Source organism: Triturus cristatus, chromosome 4_2 (genome assembly GCF_964204655.1).
Source record: "Triturus cristatus chromosome 4_2, aTriCri1.1, whole genome shotgun sequence".
Classification (NCBI taxonomy): Eukaryota; Metazoa; Chordata; class Amphibia; order Caudata; family Salamandridae; genus Triturus; species Triturus cristatus.
Window position 1 is genome coordinate 668,117,026 of NC_140586.1, and position 18,357 is coordinate 668,135,382.

Below are 18,357 nucleotides of genomic sequence, written 5' to 3' on the forward strand. Positions count from 1 at the left end.
TGACACTTACTAAATCCCCATGAAGAGAAATTCTGTAGCTACAAGTCCTTTTCATATACCATTGCCTCCACCACCACCACCTGAGAATCCTTTGTAAATTACACCTCAAGATTCTTCTCAATCTCATACTGATGATGATTCAGATGATGGGGGGCGATGAGTATTCCAACAGACCCATGGACTGATTACACACTGGATCCCCCAGGTGATACTGATCCAGACCTTTACCCAGCCAAACCATCTCCTTCAGACGACCATGCATCACACCAGAAACTCATTGCCAGGGCTGCACATTACCATGGGGTAGAGCTCCACAAAGAATCACTAGAAGATTTTTCTTCTAGTGATTTTTCTACACAGCTGCCTAGAAGGGGACACACTACGCCTGTGGAAGCATATATCTGCCCAATCAAAACATGAACTCCTGTCCAACATGTGGGTGGGGCCAAAGCCTCCCTCTGTAGTACTCCTGGAAATTCTTTTTAGGTTCATCATGTAAGGTCTGACGACAGCTGTGCAAATCTAAAAGCATGGGTTATGGCTCAGTTAGATTCATGATGCACTTTGGGTGAAGTATTGTAACATTCAATAGTCTGAAACAAGAATGTATTTTAATACCTATTTTATGTACTCTTTATGTGGCTAAGCTCACTGTTCAATTCCAGGATGTTAACTCTCATCCTCCAGAATTAGGCTGAGAATACATTTATTTACTACGCTACACTGAAGACCTTATAATTTTCTGCCAGAACGCGGTTTTCCTGTTTAAGGCACTTGGCTACTAAGCAATGTGTAATGACTCCAACTATCTCATCATGCATGCAGATAAAACCCAAGATTGAATCCAAAACTAGATGCCAGAGAGCATACAGCATATGAAACTAAAACTTAAGTAACCTTTTTTTATACATACTCTGTAGTTATGCTTAGATCCTAACTGAATTGGAAACACTATATTCAAGAACAAAAGAGGAAAACTGCTACTCCTGCTCCTGACTTAATGAATTCAATATCTGCAGGGATGCCTCTGGTGCCCCGCTACTCCCGTATTTGCTTCTAAAGTAGATTTGTCCGTGTTGTATCGTACTCCAATCCCTGCAGACTCCTGCACCATTTTCTCTGAGGAAATGCTTGATTCTGTTAGAATATGGGAGAGTGGTTTTATCCAAATTGGCAGTGCAAACCCTGGGCATCCATTGCTGCTTTTTATTCAAGGCGTTGCTAATTCCAGGGCTATGCCTGCTTATAGGTAATGCAGCAGGCAAAAATGTCAGGCACATTGTTTAGAAAAGCACTGCATGAATGTATCTGCCTCATGCATAGGATAACATTGCATTTCCTAAATCCAGTTCTAGAGCCATTGCTGATAAGCAAATCAAACTTAACAGAGTAGGGCAGATGAAATGTCATCACTGAGAGAACTCAAAATTGTGAAGATCTTACAATTCCACTATCCAGATGTAGCTTTGCAATGTTAATTGAAAAGACTGCTTGCATCTTCAAAGTGCTTTTGTTAAGGATAGCCTGCACACCTCATTTGTCTATTGTCGAAGACCTATTGTGGACAATATCCGTATTAACTGTGGGCCACTGTTTGGCATTCTTGCATACTTTATTTTCTTGGTTATTTACCCCCTTGCATGCTCATGACGGAACCACTCCGTCATGAGCCACGGGCGCCGTGTGCTCATGACGGAGTGGTTCCGTCATGCTGCGGCCGTTGGCGGCCGCTCCGCCCACGCGGCGCTGTATCCCCGCCTGTGTGGGCGATCAACGCAAGTGGGCGGAGTCGTGACGGAACCACTCCGTCATGAGCACAGCTCGCCCGTGACTCATGATGGCGTGGTTCCGTCATGAGCATAGCGGCGCCGAGCTCACCCCAAACCCCCACAGCGCCGCGGCGGAATTCGCGCCGCAGCGAAGGGGTTAAGGGATTTCCTTCCTTTTCACATGTTTGTTCTTCCCCTTGAACATAGCCCTTTTTCCATCCTTTTGATTGAATGATTTATATCCTTGAACAGTTTACATTCCTGGAATTCCAATCTCTACCCTGACACTCATTCATCACCTACCCCACCTATTTTTTACACCCCCCCCCCTACTTCTTGGTGTTCCATCCCCTTCTGTTGTTAATGCAGGTCTGTTTCTTTTTCAATCGCATAGCTCCCCCACTCCATCCCATCTACCATTTCTCCCCCCCACCTCCTTAAGATGTGTTCTTAATTATTTTGAGTGCTCAGCAGCTACCGCCCTTTGCTAACAGTTGTCCCTCCTTTATATTTTTTTGACAAAATGGATTTCGGAACACTTTAAAAAAACTTTTTTTACATTCACCACTCTAGGATTGGTTTCCACCATTTTGGAATGGCTACCATGCAATGGCATAGGCATACACATTATCATACTAGAGCTGTCCTAGTGTGATGACCCATACATATGCATGCACACATACACCATAATATTTTTTTTTTTCTCTTGGCAGTGCGGCCAGCATTGACTATGATCATTTATTTTATTTTCCACATGCTGAACACCTTTGGCAAAGCCAAAAGGTGAGACCTATTAACCAAGGAGAAGTTAGAAATGTGGCGAAGAGAGAACCATGTAGCAGAGAACTAGCTTTGTAAGTTCTGAAATCTGGACGTGGAAACAAATATACACTCTGTGGTTGAGCCTTAAAAAAGAATCGGAGCAAGACTTCTATTGGGTAGTTTTCAAAAGCACAACACTCAAACTATTAATAGGGATGCCCAGCTTTACCTAATTGGCCTTGCAGATAGCATAGCTTTAAGTCTGCTTAAGATATAGGTCAGTTGAACGACTCATGTTGCCCCATAGAAAGCACATGTAACGAAATTCTTGATGTTCTGGATCGTTTGATAAGTATGATGAAATGATGTGAGTAAAATTACTTTTTGAACTTCTGTCTTTGAGAGCAGTTACTCTTCACTCCGGTGTGTATTTTGAATCTGTTACCATTTTTCATTCTGTTAATCACACTGCTACTCAATAGTAGAATGCTGGCTTGTTAAGCAAACAACGTGTTATAACAAAGTTTCTACTAATGAGGAGATATCTTAGCCTTGTTATTTGGCCCCTCAAATGTAGGTGGATTTTGTTATCAAATCTCCTAGTTTAGTTTTATAGCTACTTCTTAATCTGCTTGGATGCGGCAATTTAAGGAAGCTATGCTGTTGAAGTAATCTTCTTTGATAGTAATGCAGAAGTAACATGATTAACAATCTTGAATTTCTATCTGGCATTACTATCTGCTGCATTGAGCATTATATTCCATCTGCTCTTTCTGCCTTAGGTTGTGGACATGGACACTGCCTAAAAGAAAATGGCACGCTTGCCTCGTTTGTAGCTAAATAAATTTGTTTAACTGCTGTTCTGTTTGTAATTTTTTCTTTACTATTTGAATAATATGTTTGTATTTTGCAGGCAAACGGCCGTTTGGTGTTTCACTGCTGTACATTGGTTGGGATAAACATTATGGGTTTCAGCTGTATCAGAGTGATCCCAGTGGAAATTATGGTGGATGGAAAGCAACTTGCATTGGTAACAACAGTGCTGTAAGTATTGTGTGGATGCTCAGTAGAGAACATCTCGAAGATTAATAATATAGATCTTCAAAATAAAGAGGTCTTCTTTAATTAGATCTTAAACCTGAACTAGTAGGAATAAACACTCTTGATGTAATTTAGTTATAATTTAGTGGCTGTTTTGCAGCCAGCTTTCTGTCAGAATTTCTGTCCAAAGGTAAGTTTCAGTAACTGATCAAGAAGCCTAGAATTTTGTGCCATTGAGTATCTATTCACGATTTGAAATTCCTTTGCCAGTTAAGTTTGAAAAAAAAGCAGGTTCTTGGTAGCCGTCATGTACATTTCTAGCTTTCATGAGCCACATTGCGATCTCCACCTGATGAGTGGAAACCTACCTCTCAGGAGACCTGATGTACAACCAGACACTAAGCAGACTGTAAGTGCTGCTGCGTGTGGATGGTTTCCAGCCAGCGTGGTTACGGGTTGATCGGGGTTTCCGAAACCTCTTGACTGATTAGGAGACATCTGCCCCTCCGAAGATGAATGAGAGGAAATCCCTGAAGTTGCGAGTGTAGTTTATGCTTGCACTTCTGAAAATGGTGTTTCGGCATAATCTGTGATGTTGGATGGTATTGAAACGTCAACAAAACAGTGGGTGAATCTTGCCTCGACGTCAACCAGTGAGATGCTGTTGTCGGCAGAGGCCTTATAGGCATTTTATACATCAACGCCAAGTGGTGATGTGAGACCATTAATGGAGTTTTCGCCGATGAAGTGTGCCTCAACGTGGAACGGCACTATGTTGCAGTTAATAGTCTACCTAGGCGATGTCTGCCTCCATGTCAAATGGTGATGTGTGGCGGCCGACGGAGCCCCATCGACGGCGGCCGGTGATGTACGGTCATTGACTGAGACTTCTCCTTCAATGGATGTCTAATGGCGGTGAGCAGATGAAAGAATACCTCTCGGTGACAGGTGTAGAGTCTCTCGACGTTGGTCATCATTGTTTCGATGCTGATAAAGGTCTTGAAGGCGAAGTGTGCCTCGTAGCTGAAGGCACTATTGACGTCTATCTTGACGCTGATGGTAAACACACAGGTATTTTCCTACCTGTATATGTTGATCTTGTCTGTCGCTTTTGTCGCCTTTCTGGACATCTGCCTCTGAAGACTAGACTGTCTTGGGGGGAGAGAGGGAGTCTTCTTGGAGGAAGATGGGTCAAGTCCACCCGATCTAGTTCTTCCTCTCTCCTGTATACCATGTAGAGGGTTTTTCTTTCTGTCCTTCAAAGTGCTCTTTGAGAGTTTCTTAAAATGATGGCAAATCTCAGGTGTGTGTCTGTCAGGTAGACCTACAATGCAGACTGAATGAGGGCCAGTCTGTGTCGCCTTTTTGGCACATGCAGGACTCGTGACAAAAAGGTAAGGTGATTTTTGGCAGGAAAAAATAAAATTCCTTGTTCGAGAACTACTACTCTTCACTCTAAATAAAGAAAGACGTCTAGAGAAGCTAAGAATTCTCTTTCGAAAATACATTTTTGACAGGAAGTCAAAAAATAGGAGAGCTCAGTGTGCCAGGATCCTCACCGAAGGAGCCGGAAAAACTGTCACCTTTAGGGCATGATGGGATACGGGAGGTCCTGGAGGTCTTCAAGGCATGGTGCCAGTATTTTATTTACTTATGTTTTAAATGCGGCCTATTGGCTAACTACGCTAAGTACTGCTGGGAATTTCTATGCAGTTTTTTTGTTCAATAAAGACTGTTTGCACCTTATGTTTTTTTTTTATGTTGTACAGAAATGCTTGAGTCTGGTAAGAGGTTCTTTAAATGAAAATTCAATGTAAATTGGGCATTTTTAGCCTTGAATAGAAGATGGGGGGGTGTAATGGGGTGGGTAATGTGTGTGTGTGTGTGTGTGTATGTTTGTTTTCATGTTTGTTTGTTTGTGTGTTTGTTAGTAATGTGCTACAGGGACCCCGCACGTAGGCGGGAATATTCACTGCTTATGACTTTGAGGATTCCCCTGAAAGAGAACTAGGAATACAGGTAAGTAACTTATACTTTTATTTTGTTCACATACCTTTTATCCTGAGATCTGTATTGTTGTTCTCGATCAACTACGACCAATTGCCTGTTGGCCTCAGGCATCTTCCTCCAGACCCACTCCCCAATCTGAGAACGACTTAAGGGAGGGCTTCAGCTTTAATGACCTGTCATTGCCAGGGCAACGTTCTCTGAGATTTTCTTTACTAGTGAAGGGGGTGCCTACCAACTCTTTCACTCTAATACTTTTCAGAAGCACTGTATATTACTATTACATTTGTTAATGTAATCGGGTGATCTATCAACTGGTGTGCTACGCAAATTCCTCATACACTTTATTCATTTTTTTCCAGGCGGCTGTTTCAATGCTAAAACAGGACTACAAAGAAGGAGGCATGAATTTGAAGGATGCCCTTGCCTTAGCTGTCAAAGTGTTAAACAAGACAATGGATGTTAGTAAGCTTTCTGCTGAGAAAAGTAAGTAGATCTAACAAGTATGGTGGTACGAAGGAAGTATGGTAGAAGCGGATGGTAAAGGTAGGTGGGGACAAAGTGTTTAGACAAAAGAGGATGCTTAACGCAAGAGCTTGTAGAAGGGAGCTGGTTGAGATGAGTGAAAGGGGCCACGGTGGGCTTGGAGAAGGTGGATGAGGGAGAAGAATATATTGTGTTGCAGTGGGATATGGATATGCATGTGGGGAGGAGGCAGTTTGGGCCGCTGGATTAGAAGGTTGAGAGGGTAAGAATAGGACCGAGCAGTTACAGTAGTGTTTTGGGTATTATAGGGGTTTCGAGGATGCAAGGGGGGAGGTCCGAGGATTTAGGCAGGGTCTGGGGGTTAAAAGTAATGCAGAGGGTGGAATAGAAAGGTATTGAGGAAATTAGGATGGGGAAAATAGCAGGGTACAAGGAAACTTACTTGAGTTGGAGGGAGAGGCAAAGTATGGACAGATGAAGAAGGTGGGAGGTGATTATAGGAGAATCAAAGGTACTTGAGACGTAGGAGTTAGGATGGAGCAAAGTAAGAGAAAAAGTGCCGGGCAAGGTGGAAAATGGAACATGAAAAAGGCGAACATGGGTGTATGTTGAAGAAAATGCAGAGTTTGTCTGTGGCATGAGATATGACCGAGTTTGAGACTGTCTGGAATGTCTTTTGGTCCAATTTCCGATGTTATTGCATAAAGAGGTACAATCGCAATCTTCTGGGAGGAAAGGGTGGAAGACACCAGCTCAAGCAATAAAGTTATTTGAGATCCACCTAGAAGCAGCTGTGGTGCAGCCCAGAAGGGGATGAAGTTTACAATAAACTCCAACTACTAAAAATTCAGTGGGACCGGAATGTGCCCTGCATGGTAAACCTCTGCCCTGAGTGACCTGACCGCATGTGAACCTGGTATCCTAACTTTTTCTTTCGTCCAGCTCATCCAGTAATCTGTGTGCCACGTTCTTGGCTTGTCCATGATTAGTCTGAATTCTAGAACCTGATTTGTCACCTGAAGAGGCACAGCAAGCGTGCACTCTATCTCAACATGGGACTACTTCTTACGTCCTCTGGTGTTGATAGAAAGCAACGGAGGCAGCATACCGGATATTTGTGGCTTATAGTAATGACCAGACCTTTTTCCTGGTTCAGGTGGAGTAAAGTTCAGCTTGTGTATGTAACATCCATATCCTTGCACTTGCATACGGTGTGCAAGTGTGAGATGTGTAGTTGGTAGCAGTACTCCATGTTGTGGTGAGAGTATATTTGCTGGAACCGGCATAATCCATTTTGAATTCTCTCTGGTTTAACATGGCACAAAATGGAGGTGGAAGTGCTGTTTCCACAGACAATGGGTGAGTATTGCTTGTATTTCTGGAGCTGAAGGGAGGACCCCAAACACTGAAGTATGGGGTGGGGGATGGTAACAGGGCTATCCCTAAAATACAGAGAGGAACCTTTAGCAGGGAATTGTTGATTAGTCCTGTTTGCAACCAACACCATAACCACCTACTGTGAGAGCCATCAGCTTGCACAAAGGCTGTGTTAGCCAGTAAATGGAATTGAAAAGGACCCAACCCAAACTTGTTCTTGGACTTTTGATGGTGAATCAACATCTATGGTCCCAAAAACCAGTATAAAGGTGTGGCCCAAACCATCCCACACTCTTTCAAGTCCTTCTTGACCAGCAAAGGGGAGTGCTCTACAAAGTACTCAAAGAGCTACTGTGATACAGAAAATATACTACAAATGGTTCTGTCTGGCGAACAATTGCTTAGCATTCCAAAATTAATGTACAGAACTAAAGAAACAAAGATGAGATTAATCAAAATTAGTATATTATACTTTTTCTTATTTGTATATGCAAGGCTGTCACAAACACAAGTTCATAATTGAAAAGACAAAAACGTGACATGTGAGTGAAAAAGTGATCTTAAAGTGACGAGGTGTTTAAGTGAATACAATATATACAGTGCAATTGTTTAAAAACAATATATAAAATGTATGAATCAGTTGACATCTGCCCTTATGTCAACAAATCTCCAGCAATCCTCCTCTGGGTCCTTTTCTTTTTGGGGGTGGAGAACGTAGGGTATGGATTGTCAAGATACCACTTGTAGTCCTGAGAGTAATGATTTGTGATGATGAATCCACCGTCCTGTTGGATTCTTTGGAACAGTGCATGCTGGAGTAGATGGAGTACCAGTCTGCTGAGAGGAATCAAATTCCGTTGGCCAGAACTGCACTTTGGTTACCTCATTACAATTTATGGCTACTGTGATACAGGGCTAATGTCTGCCAGACATTCTACCAAACGTGAAGGGACATCATTTGAAGTCTTGCAGGAAAGCTGTGGCTTTGACTACTACCTAGAAGAATGCTTGAGTAGAGAAGGAAGAAGTGTGCCTGGCCCTTCAGGAAGAGAGACTGTCCAGGAGGAGAAGCCCTGCTGTTTTCCTGGAATATTAAGCATCCAGAAGAGTGGAGTTGTTACGATGAGTGTAACAGGCACTGTCCCGAGCTGTGAAGTTCATGTGGTAAACTGCATAAGATATCGCCCCCTCATTCCCCCCCCAAACAGCATCCAGCTTCACTGTGGTATGATGGGAGGGACCTTCCCCCCCGCACCCCCCTCCCCAAACAGCATCCAGCTTCACTGAGGTATGACGAGAGGGACCTTCCCCCCCCTTCCCTCCCCGCACCTAGAAGTGAAAAAAGGTGTAATCCATATGAAGACTTTGGCAAAGGAAGCTAAAGATGGAAGTGAGACCAACCCTTTGCTAACCCACAAACTGCAGTCAGGACAGGTATCTTAGTTTAAATGTTTGTGCAACATGTTCTCTATAGCTACAGTCATGTGTGAGGAAATGCTTATTAGTTTCTCTTGATTTCCATTAAGCTAATTAAAGATTTTCTAAATTGATTTTAATATTTTGTTTTACTTATTCTTTATTCAAATACTCTAAACGTACAAAGACTGAAGTATTCCCAAAAATCCACACCATACATTGAATCAGATGGTTACATGTTGTATAATTTCATTCCCTGGGTGTTATCACCATGCTTTCGGTACATAACGTATGGGATAATTATAACAGGAAAAAAGTAACTAGCTGATAATACTCATGTTCGAGGTATGTGGGCTGCTGAATTCATATCTGTTCATAGATCGCCGCCTAGTGTTGGGTCCGGATGATTGCACATTGTTGTCCTGGAAGAGTCTTCGAAGTATCACGAGATAGGTGGCTCCTCCCCTGGACTACAGTGCGCATGGGCATCCCCTCCATCCTTAGATTGTTTTTTTCCGCCATTGGGTTCGGATGTCCTAATCTTAGCTCTTTGAGTATTTAGGCCTTTACATTAGTCGGTATTGTTTTCGTTCGGCGCCAAGTCTATTTGTCGAGGGCGTTCTCGAGTAGATCATCAACGATGGAACCAAAGACATCGAATAGCCCTTTTAAGCGTTGCCCTCTTTGCAACGCTAAGTATGCTCGCTTCGACGTGCACCCGGTGTGCAACAAGTGCCTCTCTCCAAACCACGACGAAGCCACCTGTATGGCGTGTTCCAGGTTTCGATCGAAGAAGACCCTTCGCATTCGTCGAGCAGCTCGGCTCGAGGCGCAGAAAGCGACGCCGAACCCGGACAACCTCTTCGGGACAGAAGATGAGGAGGTCGTGGACCTTGAAGTTCGGGGGGAGCTATCGGATCCGGCTTCGGAGCGAGAATCCGACTATGATGCCGAAGACGAGTGTATAGTAGACGAACAGGAAGACGGTGTCGTCTAAGAGGTAGTAGACGACGAGGAGGCCCTTGGGGCCGAGGAGGATGGCTCAGAAGATGAGCTAGGCCCACATGTCGGTACAGGGCCCAGAGAGGCACTCAATAAGGCTCAGGTCGAGGGATCGCCACAAGGCCTTACCCAAGATCATTCTTCTCGTTCTACAGCCCCGCATAAAGGCCCGGCTATGAACTACCCTAAAGAGCCATCGGTATCGAAAGCGCCATCATTCGATCAAACAAAATCGAAACTGAAGGCACAGGCACCTAACTCGAAACCGAAAGTGAAAGAGTCTCTCATCGGCAACAAGGCCTCGAAGCCCTCGGAGCCGAACAAACAAAAGAAGGCCGTCGACGCACAGAGATTTCATGGGGACGTCGAGCCGAAGGCGGCGCCAACAACCAAGGTCAAGGTTGCCGACCCGAAAAAATCGGCGCCGAGGATCGTCGACACAAAAATACAGAGCGACTCGCGACGGCCGACCCATCCCAGTCCTCGTGTGGAGAACACGGCGTCTGGTTCGGGGGTAGATGCCACGTCCAAAAGGGTATCGAAGGAACGTGTCGAATCAACAACACCGTCTCCCTTCCTAAAGAAGAAGGTGTCGGAGTCGTTACTCCGCATCCACGACACGGCTTCCATGCTCGGCGCAAAAGCACCCCCACAGCCGAAGACGGTCAGCACAGTTCACATCGCGTCGACGCACATAAAATTCGGACTACCACCGGCGGTACGACCGCCGATGTTCGACGCAAAGAAGGGTCCCGAGCCGCAAAAAGGGGTCGACCCGAAGAAACCTGTCGAAGCCCCAACAGGAATGTCAATGGGACAGAGAGCTGTCGAAGTACCTCAGGAAGATGAGGAGCCAAGGCAGTTTATCGATGCGGAGACTGGTAGACTTTCAATATATAAAAGAAAGATACTGCCAGAGAAATCAATGGAGCCATACAAAATTCCATTGAAGAAGAAGAGGACCACATCACCAGTTCTAGTAGAACATGTTCAATATTATGACCAGGAGCCTCAGTCATTCTCACCCACACAGTTTGATGTGGATGCAGGGGATGCTGGTGATGTTGAGGACACTTATCCTGTGGACACTGACCCTGAAGATCAAAACTAACCTTGGGTGGACGATATTGGTACAGGGGACCCACATACTGCTCCAGACACACCGGCATATGTGGTAAAATCATCTCCTACTGAGGATACTGCTGCTTTCAATGCCTTGATTGAGAGAGCAGCTAAAAATCATGATGTACAGCTCCACACTAATCCTATTGAGGATGATTTGCTGATGGATACCTTCTCTACCTCAGAAAGATCTGTTAAGACTCTGCCCATGCTGAAGGGGGTCCTAAAACCGGCTCATGACATTTTTAAGGAGACCACAAGGGCGAGAGTACTAAACCCTAGGATTGACAAAAAATATAGGCCAGCTCCTGTGGACCCTACCTACATAAGAGGCCAGTTGCCTTTGGACTCGTTGGTGGTGTCCAATGCTCGGAAGAGAGCCAATTCACAGACAACGGGTGATGCTCCTCCCCCTGACAAGGAGTCTAAGGTCTTGGAAACTTCAGGAAAAAGAGTTGCTGCACAGGCAGTTAACATCTGGAGAATTGCCAACACTCAGGCACTTCTGGCTCGATACGACAGGGCGCATTATGATACCCTAGAGACACTGCTACAGCACCTCCCAGATCAGTTTAAGGAAGGAGCAGAGTCGCTTATTACAGAAGGGAAGCTCATAAGCAACGCTTCCATTAAGTGCGCTCTTGACGTAGCGGACACTGCAGCTAGGGCTATTAACACCAGCGTCATGTTAAGAAGGCATGCTTGGTTGAGAATCTCAGGATTCAAACCAGAGATACAGACAACGATACTCAATCAACCTGTCAACTCCGACTCCCTTTTTGGCTCCGAAGTTGACACCACCCTAGAAAAGATCAAAAAAGATAACAGAGACTGCAAAGTCTATGGGGGCTCTGGAATCACAGCAGTTTCGGAGTGGGTCCTTTCGTCGCTCTAGCAACAGAGGACCATCTAAAAACCAGAACTCCCAACCGTCGCAGTACACTAAAGGAGGTTCACAGACCACCTGTAATAAGAATACTAGAGGTGGATACCATGGAAACAACGTCAAAGGCCGAGGGAACAACAGCTCCAGGTCCTCCCCCAACAACAAACAGTGACGCCTTGTCACTGCCCCCCGACCATGTAACACCTGTCGGGGGGAGACTCCAGGAGTTCCTGCCGGTCTGGAAGTCCATCACTACAGACAGGTGGGTGAGAGACATTGTCCAGTACGGTTATTGTCTGAAGCTCACATCCACTCCACCAAACATACCACCAAGACGCCGTCCTATGTCCTCCGAGCACTTGCACTTATTCCACCAGGAAGTTCTCAGTATGCTCCAAAAAGGAGCTATAGAACTCGTGCCAGCAGAAGAACAGGGATCAGGAGTGTACTCACTGTATTTTCTGATCCCCAAATGGGACGGGTCTCTCAGACCCATACTGGATTTACGACCTCTAAACCGTTACATTCTGTCAGAGCATTTTCACATGCTCACCTTGCAACAGGTGCTGCCGTTGCTCAAACAGGGAGACTTTCTCGCATCACTAGATCTCAAAGATGCGTATTTCCATATACCCATACACCCATCACACAGAAAATATCTCAGGTTCACTGTTCTCAATCAACATTACCAGTTCAAAGTCCTCCCTTTCGGAGTAACAACGGCACCCAGAGTGTTCACCAAGTGCCTGGCAACAGTGGCGGCGCACTTAAGGAGACAGCACATACATGTCTATCCTTATCTGGACGACTGGCTTATCCAGGGAAAGTCGGCCCAGCAGTGTGCCAACCACGTAACCCACACCATTCACCTTCTTCACAGCCTTGGCTTCTCCCTGAATTATCCAAAGTCCCACCTTCAACCCACCCACGTACAGCAGTACCTAGGCGCGACCATAGACACTCTGGCAGCCAAGGCACAGCCCAATTCAAAATGGATCAACAGCATGCAGTTGCTCATAAAAAAGTTCAGACCTCAACACTCACTACCGGCACGAGTGTTTATGCAGTTGATAGGCATGATGGCCTCCTGCATCTTCATAGTCCCGCACGCGAGGTTACATATGCGCCCGCTTCAGGAGTGCTTGGCACGTCAGTGGAATCAGGCTCACGGACAATTGAAGGACCTAGTGTTGGTGAGCGGTCGGGCATACAACTCTCTGCATTGGTGGAATCCACAAAACCTTTGCAAGGGCCGACCGTTCCAAGAGCCTGTCCCACAAATCATACTGATGGCAGACGCGTCTCTCCAGGGATGGGGAGCTCATGTACTCAATTACACAGTGCAGGGACTATGGACGACACAGCAAAGGAGGATGCACATCAACCTTCTGGAACTCATGGCAATCTTCCTTGCAATGAAGGCATTCAAAGTACACTTGTGCAACAAAGTCGTGTTGATCCGGACGGACAACATGACTGCCATGTACTACATACAGAAGCATGGAGGAACACACTCCCCACAGTTGTCTCATCTGGCTCAGAGCATGTGGAAGTGGGCCATTCAGAGGAACATCTTCCTCATGGCGGAACACCTCCCGGGCAAGGACAACCAGATGGCGGATCTGCTCAGCAGACACAGCCACCAAATACACGAGTGGGAGATACATCCATCAGTACTCCAACCGTACTTCCAACGGTGGGGTCATCCAGAGATAGACCTATTTGCCACAAAGGAAAACGCAAAATGCCAAAAGTTTGCCGCCAGGTTCCCACATCCACAGTCGCAGGGCAATGCAATATGGATGAACTGGTCAGGCAGATTTGCGTACGCTTTTTCCCCAGTAACCATTAATACCGCTGGTGGAACGCAAACTGAGGCAACACTCAATGACGCTCATCCTGGTTGCTCCAACGTGGGCACGCCAACCATGGTACACCACGTTTCTGGAACTCTCCGTGGTACCGCATCAACGACTACGGCTAACACCCACGCTTTTAACGCAGAGCCATGGCGAGATTCAGCACCCAGATCCGCAACAGCTGAACCTGGCGATCTGGCTCCTGAGATCTTAGAATTTGGCTACCTAAACTTGCCTCCAGAATGTATGAATATCATCAAGGAGGCACGGAGACCCACTACCAGAGCCTGCTACGCGCTAAGTGGAAACGATTTGTCATTTATTGTAAAAATAATGACATCAATCCGCTGGATGCATCGACGCAAAACATTATCTGTTATCTATTACTTTTATACCGATGCAATCTAGCATACAATTCCATCCGTATACATTTAACCGCACTGGCAGCTTACCTTCAGAACAGGCAGCACCTCTCACTGTTCAAAGTGTCTGCCATCAGAGCTTTCTTGGAGGGACTCAAACGTGTGATTCCTCCAAGACACCCTCCTTCACCAGTCTGGAACCTAAATGTGGTCCTCACCAGACTGATGGGACCACCTTTTGAACCTCTACACTCTTGTGAGATTCAATTTCTAACATGGAAAGTAGCTTTCCTAGTTGCCATTACTTCCCTAAGAAGAGTTAGTGAACTTCAGGCACTAACCAGTCAAGAGCCATTTATACAGGTTCATGCCAACAGGGTCGTACTACGCACCAACCCTACTTTCATGCCCAAGGTAATTTCGCAGTTCCATATGAACCAATCCATAGAACTACGAGTGTTTTATCCTAATCCTGAGAATGTAGCAGAGAGAATGCTCCACACGCTTGATATCAAAAGAGCTCTCCTGTACTATATTGACAGAACACAAAATTTCAGGAAAACAAAACAACTGGTTCGAGGCATATGAGCTGCAGATCACACACTGAGGATAAGATCGCCATCTGGTGTTGGGCTCGGATGATTGCAGGTTGTTGTCGTCTTCGGAAGAAGCCTTTGGTCACGAGGTTGGTGACTCCTCCCTTGGACAACAGTGCGCATGGGCATCCACTCCATCGTCAGATTGTTTTTTTCCGCCATTGGGTTCGGATGAACTTTTTTCCGCTCCTGCAGAAAACTTTCAACAATCGATTTACTTCTTCAATCTTTTTTCAATCGACATCGAAATCATCTCGGACCGGTTCCGGAAGCGGCTGATGGAAAGGACACCCTTCAAGAAATGCCCCCGGTGTGGAGCGAAGTTCCCACACAGTGATCACCAAGAGGTTTGCAACCTCTGCCTGTCGCCGGAACACAACGAGTCGACCTGTCCAGCTTGTTCCGCTTTCCGCTCCAAGAAGACCCTCCGGGACCGAAGAGCTCGACGCCATATTATGGCCAAACCAGCTCCAGAACCGGAGGACATCTTTGCTCAGGATGTTCCCGAAGATGACACCGAAGATCTCGACATCGTGTCCGAGGCCGACGATTCCGATGACCTCATCACTCCAGGGCGGCGTGTGAGTACCAACCCCCCCTGCCCCATCCAAAAAGACATTGGTCAAGACTCCGCCAGCTGGGAGACCAGTCGAGACCGGAAATCCTCTTCAGAAGCCCCGCCCTCGGGCCCAGCTCCGAAGACATCTAAGCCTGTAGGTGGCTCGGGCTCGAGCAAACCTCATGTAATTGTGCCTATACCACCTTCGGCACCGAAAACTCCACTGTCGGCACCGAAACAGGCTCCAAGACCGAAATCTCCTTCGGTACCGAAACAGGCTCCAAGACCGAAATCTCCTTCGGTACCGAAACAGGCTCCAAGACCGAAATCTCCTTCGGCACCGAAACGTTCCTCGGCACCGAGGTCTCCACCGGCGCCGAAACGTTCTTCGACATCGATGCCTAAAAGTCCATCGGCACCGAACTTTCCTTCGGCAGCGAAAAAATCATCGGCACCGAAGAACCAATCGGCACCGAAGAACCAATCGAAGCCGAAAAATACGTCAGATGAACTTTTTCGACCAGATCCTACTCAAAAGCGGATCTACATCAATCCTGAAACCGGACATGTGACTGCCGTCCCATACAAGAAACGGAAGCTGGACATCACACCACCTCCAGCTCCCATACGGAAGAAGGACTGTGCTACTTCACCACTTCGTCCTTCCTCTCCTTTATTACCTCCTAACCCATCCCCCCCTCCTCCTCCTCCTCCTTCTCCTTTACCTTTACCATCTCCCTATCATTCACCTCCTCCACATGATGATAATGATGACTTAGGGGGAGGGGCGGACCCTGATTTATTTAATGATCCTGTTGATCCAAACAACCCTTTTACGTTCCCAGACACAGCACCCGTAGATGACTGGTCTTATCCACTACCTGACATGCCTGACCCCACTACCTACCCCTCCAAGCCATCCCCTCCTGATGACCGCTTAGGGTTTGGCCAACTTATAAATAGGGCAGCAACATTCCACGGCGTCACAATGCACACAGACGCCCTTGAAGAGGACTTTCTCCTCGATACCTTTGAGCAGTCACAAAAAACTGTTCACATACTGCCCATGATCAAAGGGGTTATAAAGCATGCTACTGAAGTCTTTAAAGACCCTGTTCGAGCTAGGGTTCTCAACCCACGCATCGAAAAAAAGTACCGACCAGCCCCGCAAGACCCTGCATACATTAAGGCCCAGCTCCCTTTAGACTCCTTGGTCGTATCAAATGCCAGGAAGCGCGTTAACTCAGACAACTGGAGAAACGCCTCCCCCAGACAAGGAGTCTAAGCTTTTAGAGGCCTCAGGCAAACGGGTCGCCGCGCAGGCGGCTAACCATTGGCGCATTGCGAATACCCAGGCCCTGTTAGCCCGGTATGATAGGGCGCATTATGACCAACTTGAGGACCTTATGCAACATCTGCCTGAACCCTTTAAGTCCCAGGCCTCTGACCTTATCCAAGAAGGCAAATTAATATCTAATGCCTCCATTAAATGCGCCTTAGACGCAGCAGATACTGCTTCTAGAGCGGTCAATACTAGCGTCTTACTCAGACGACATGCCTGGCTCCGTATTTCCGGTTTTAAACCGGAGGTTCAAACCGCAATTCTTGCTCAACCTTTCAACCAAGAGCAGTTATTTAGCCCTGCAGTGGATACTGCATTGGAGAAGATGAAAAAGGATAATGAAACTGCCAAGTCTATGGGAGCACTGCAGTCTCCTCAAAACCGAGGTTCCTTTCGTCGCTCCTTTTATAGAGGAGGCTCCAAAAACACGGGAACTCAGACCACATCCACCTTTAAAAATTCGGGACAAACATCCCCTAACAGAGGATATTTCCGTGGAGGTTATCAGGGAAACAATAACAAAGGTCGAGAGCGGGGCAACAACAATAACACCCGCACCTCCCCAGCCACTAAACAGTGACTTGCCACCACTCCCCCCAGACCATTCCACTCCAGTCGGGGGGCGGCTCCAACAATTCCTACCTGTCTGGACTTCCATCACCACAGACAGGTGGGTAAGACAAATTATCCAGTCTGGCTACTGCCTCGAACTCATACAATCCCCCCCAAACATACTGCCCAAACAACGTCCAATGTCCTCAGATCATCTCTCTCTCCTCAAACAAGAAGTTCAATCCCTCTTACAAAAACATGCGATAGAACCAGTCCCCCTTCAACAACAGGGAACAGGGGTATATTCTCTATACTTCCTCATTCCCAAAAAGGACAAAACACTAAGGCCCATACTGGATCTCAGACTACTAAACCAGTATATACATTCGAATCATTTTCATATGACCACCCTCCAACAAGTCCTCCCACTTTTACAACAGGGAGACTTCCTTGCCACATTAGACCTCAAGGACGCATACTTTCACATCCCTATGCATCCCGCTCACAGAAAATATCTACGATTTGTGGTAGATGGGCAACACTATCAATTTACAGTTCTCCCATTCGGAGTAACAGCAGCACCCAGAGTGTTCACCAAGTGCCTAGCAGTCGTGGCAGCACACCTCAGAAGACAACAAATCCATGTCTTCCCCTATCTGGACGATTGGCTCATAAAAGCCAATACATACCAAAAATGCGTTCTCCACACTCATCGCACGATTCAAACTCTCCACGATTTGGGATTCACTATGAACTACCCCAAATCCCACCTACAACCTTCCCACTTACATCAATATCTAGGAGCGACCATAGATACATCCAAAGCCATTGCTTATCCCAGCACTGCCAGGATAGCCAGTATACAAAATCTCATCTCTCAATTTCAAACTCATCCATCTCTTCCAGCAAGAGTGTTCATGCAGCTCCTAGACATGATGGCGTCATGCATCTCCATAGTCCCACACGCACAACTTCAAATGCGTCCCTTACAGGAATGTCTAGCACAACAGTGGAACCAAGCTCACGGACAACTTACCGATCTGGTGTTGGTGGACAGTCGCTCACTTCGCTCACTGAAATGGTGGAACACCATCAACCTGTCCAAAGGGCGACCGTTTTTAGAGCCTCTTCCACAAGTTGTGCTAACTACCGACGCATCTCTCACGGGGTGGGGAGCCCATCTCCTTCACCATACCACTCAGGGCAGATGGACCAGCCA

General features: G+C 46.4%; 1 protein-coding gene across 2 annotated transcripts in view; it reads left to right on the top strand.

The window, feature by feature from the left end:
- The window catches only part of PSMA4 (proteasome 20S subunit alpha 4), a 128,139-nt gene that overhangs the window by 76,231 nt on the left and 33,551 nt on the right, over positions 1 to 18,357 (top strand). For both annotated transcript variants that reach the window (XM_085602469.1, XM_085602471.1), the window contains 2 exons: positions 3,445 to 3,575; positions 5,942 to 6,065. In XM_085602469.1, the coding sequence (XP_085458595.1) occupies positions 3,445 to 3,575; positions 5,942 to 6,065 (255 nt within the window). The remainder of the gene's footprint in view (positions 1 to 3,444; positions 3,576 to 5,941; positions 6,066 to 18,357) is intronic.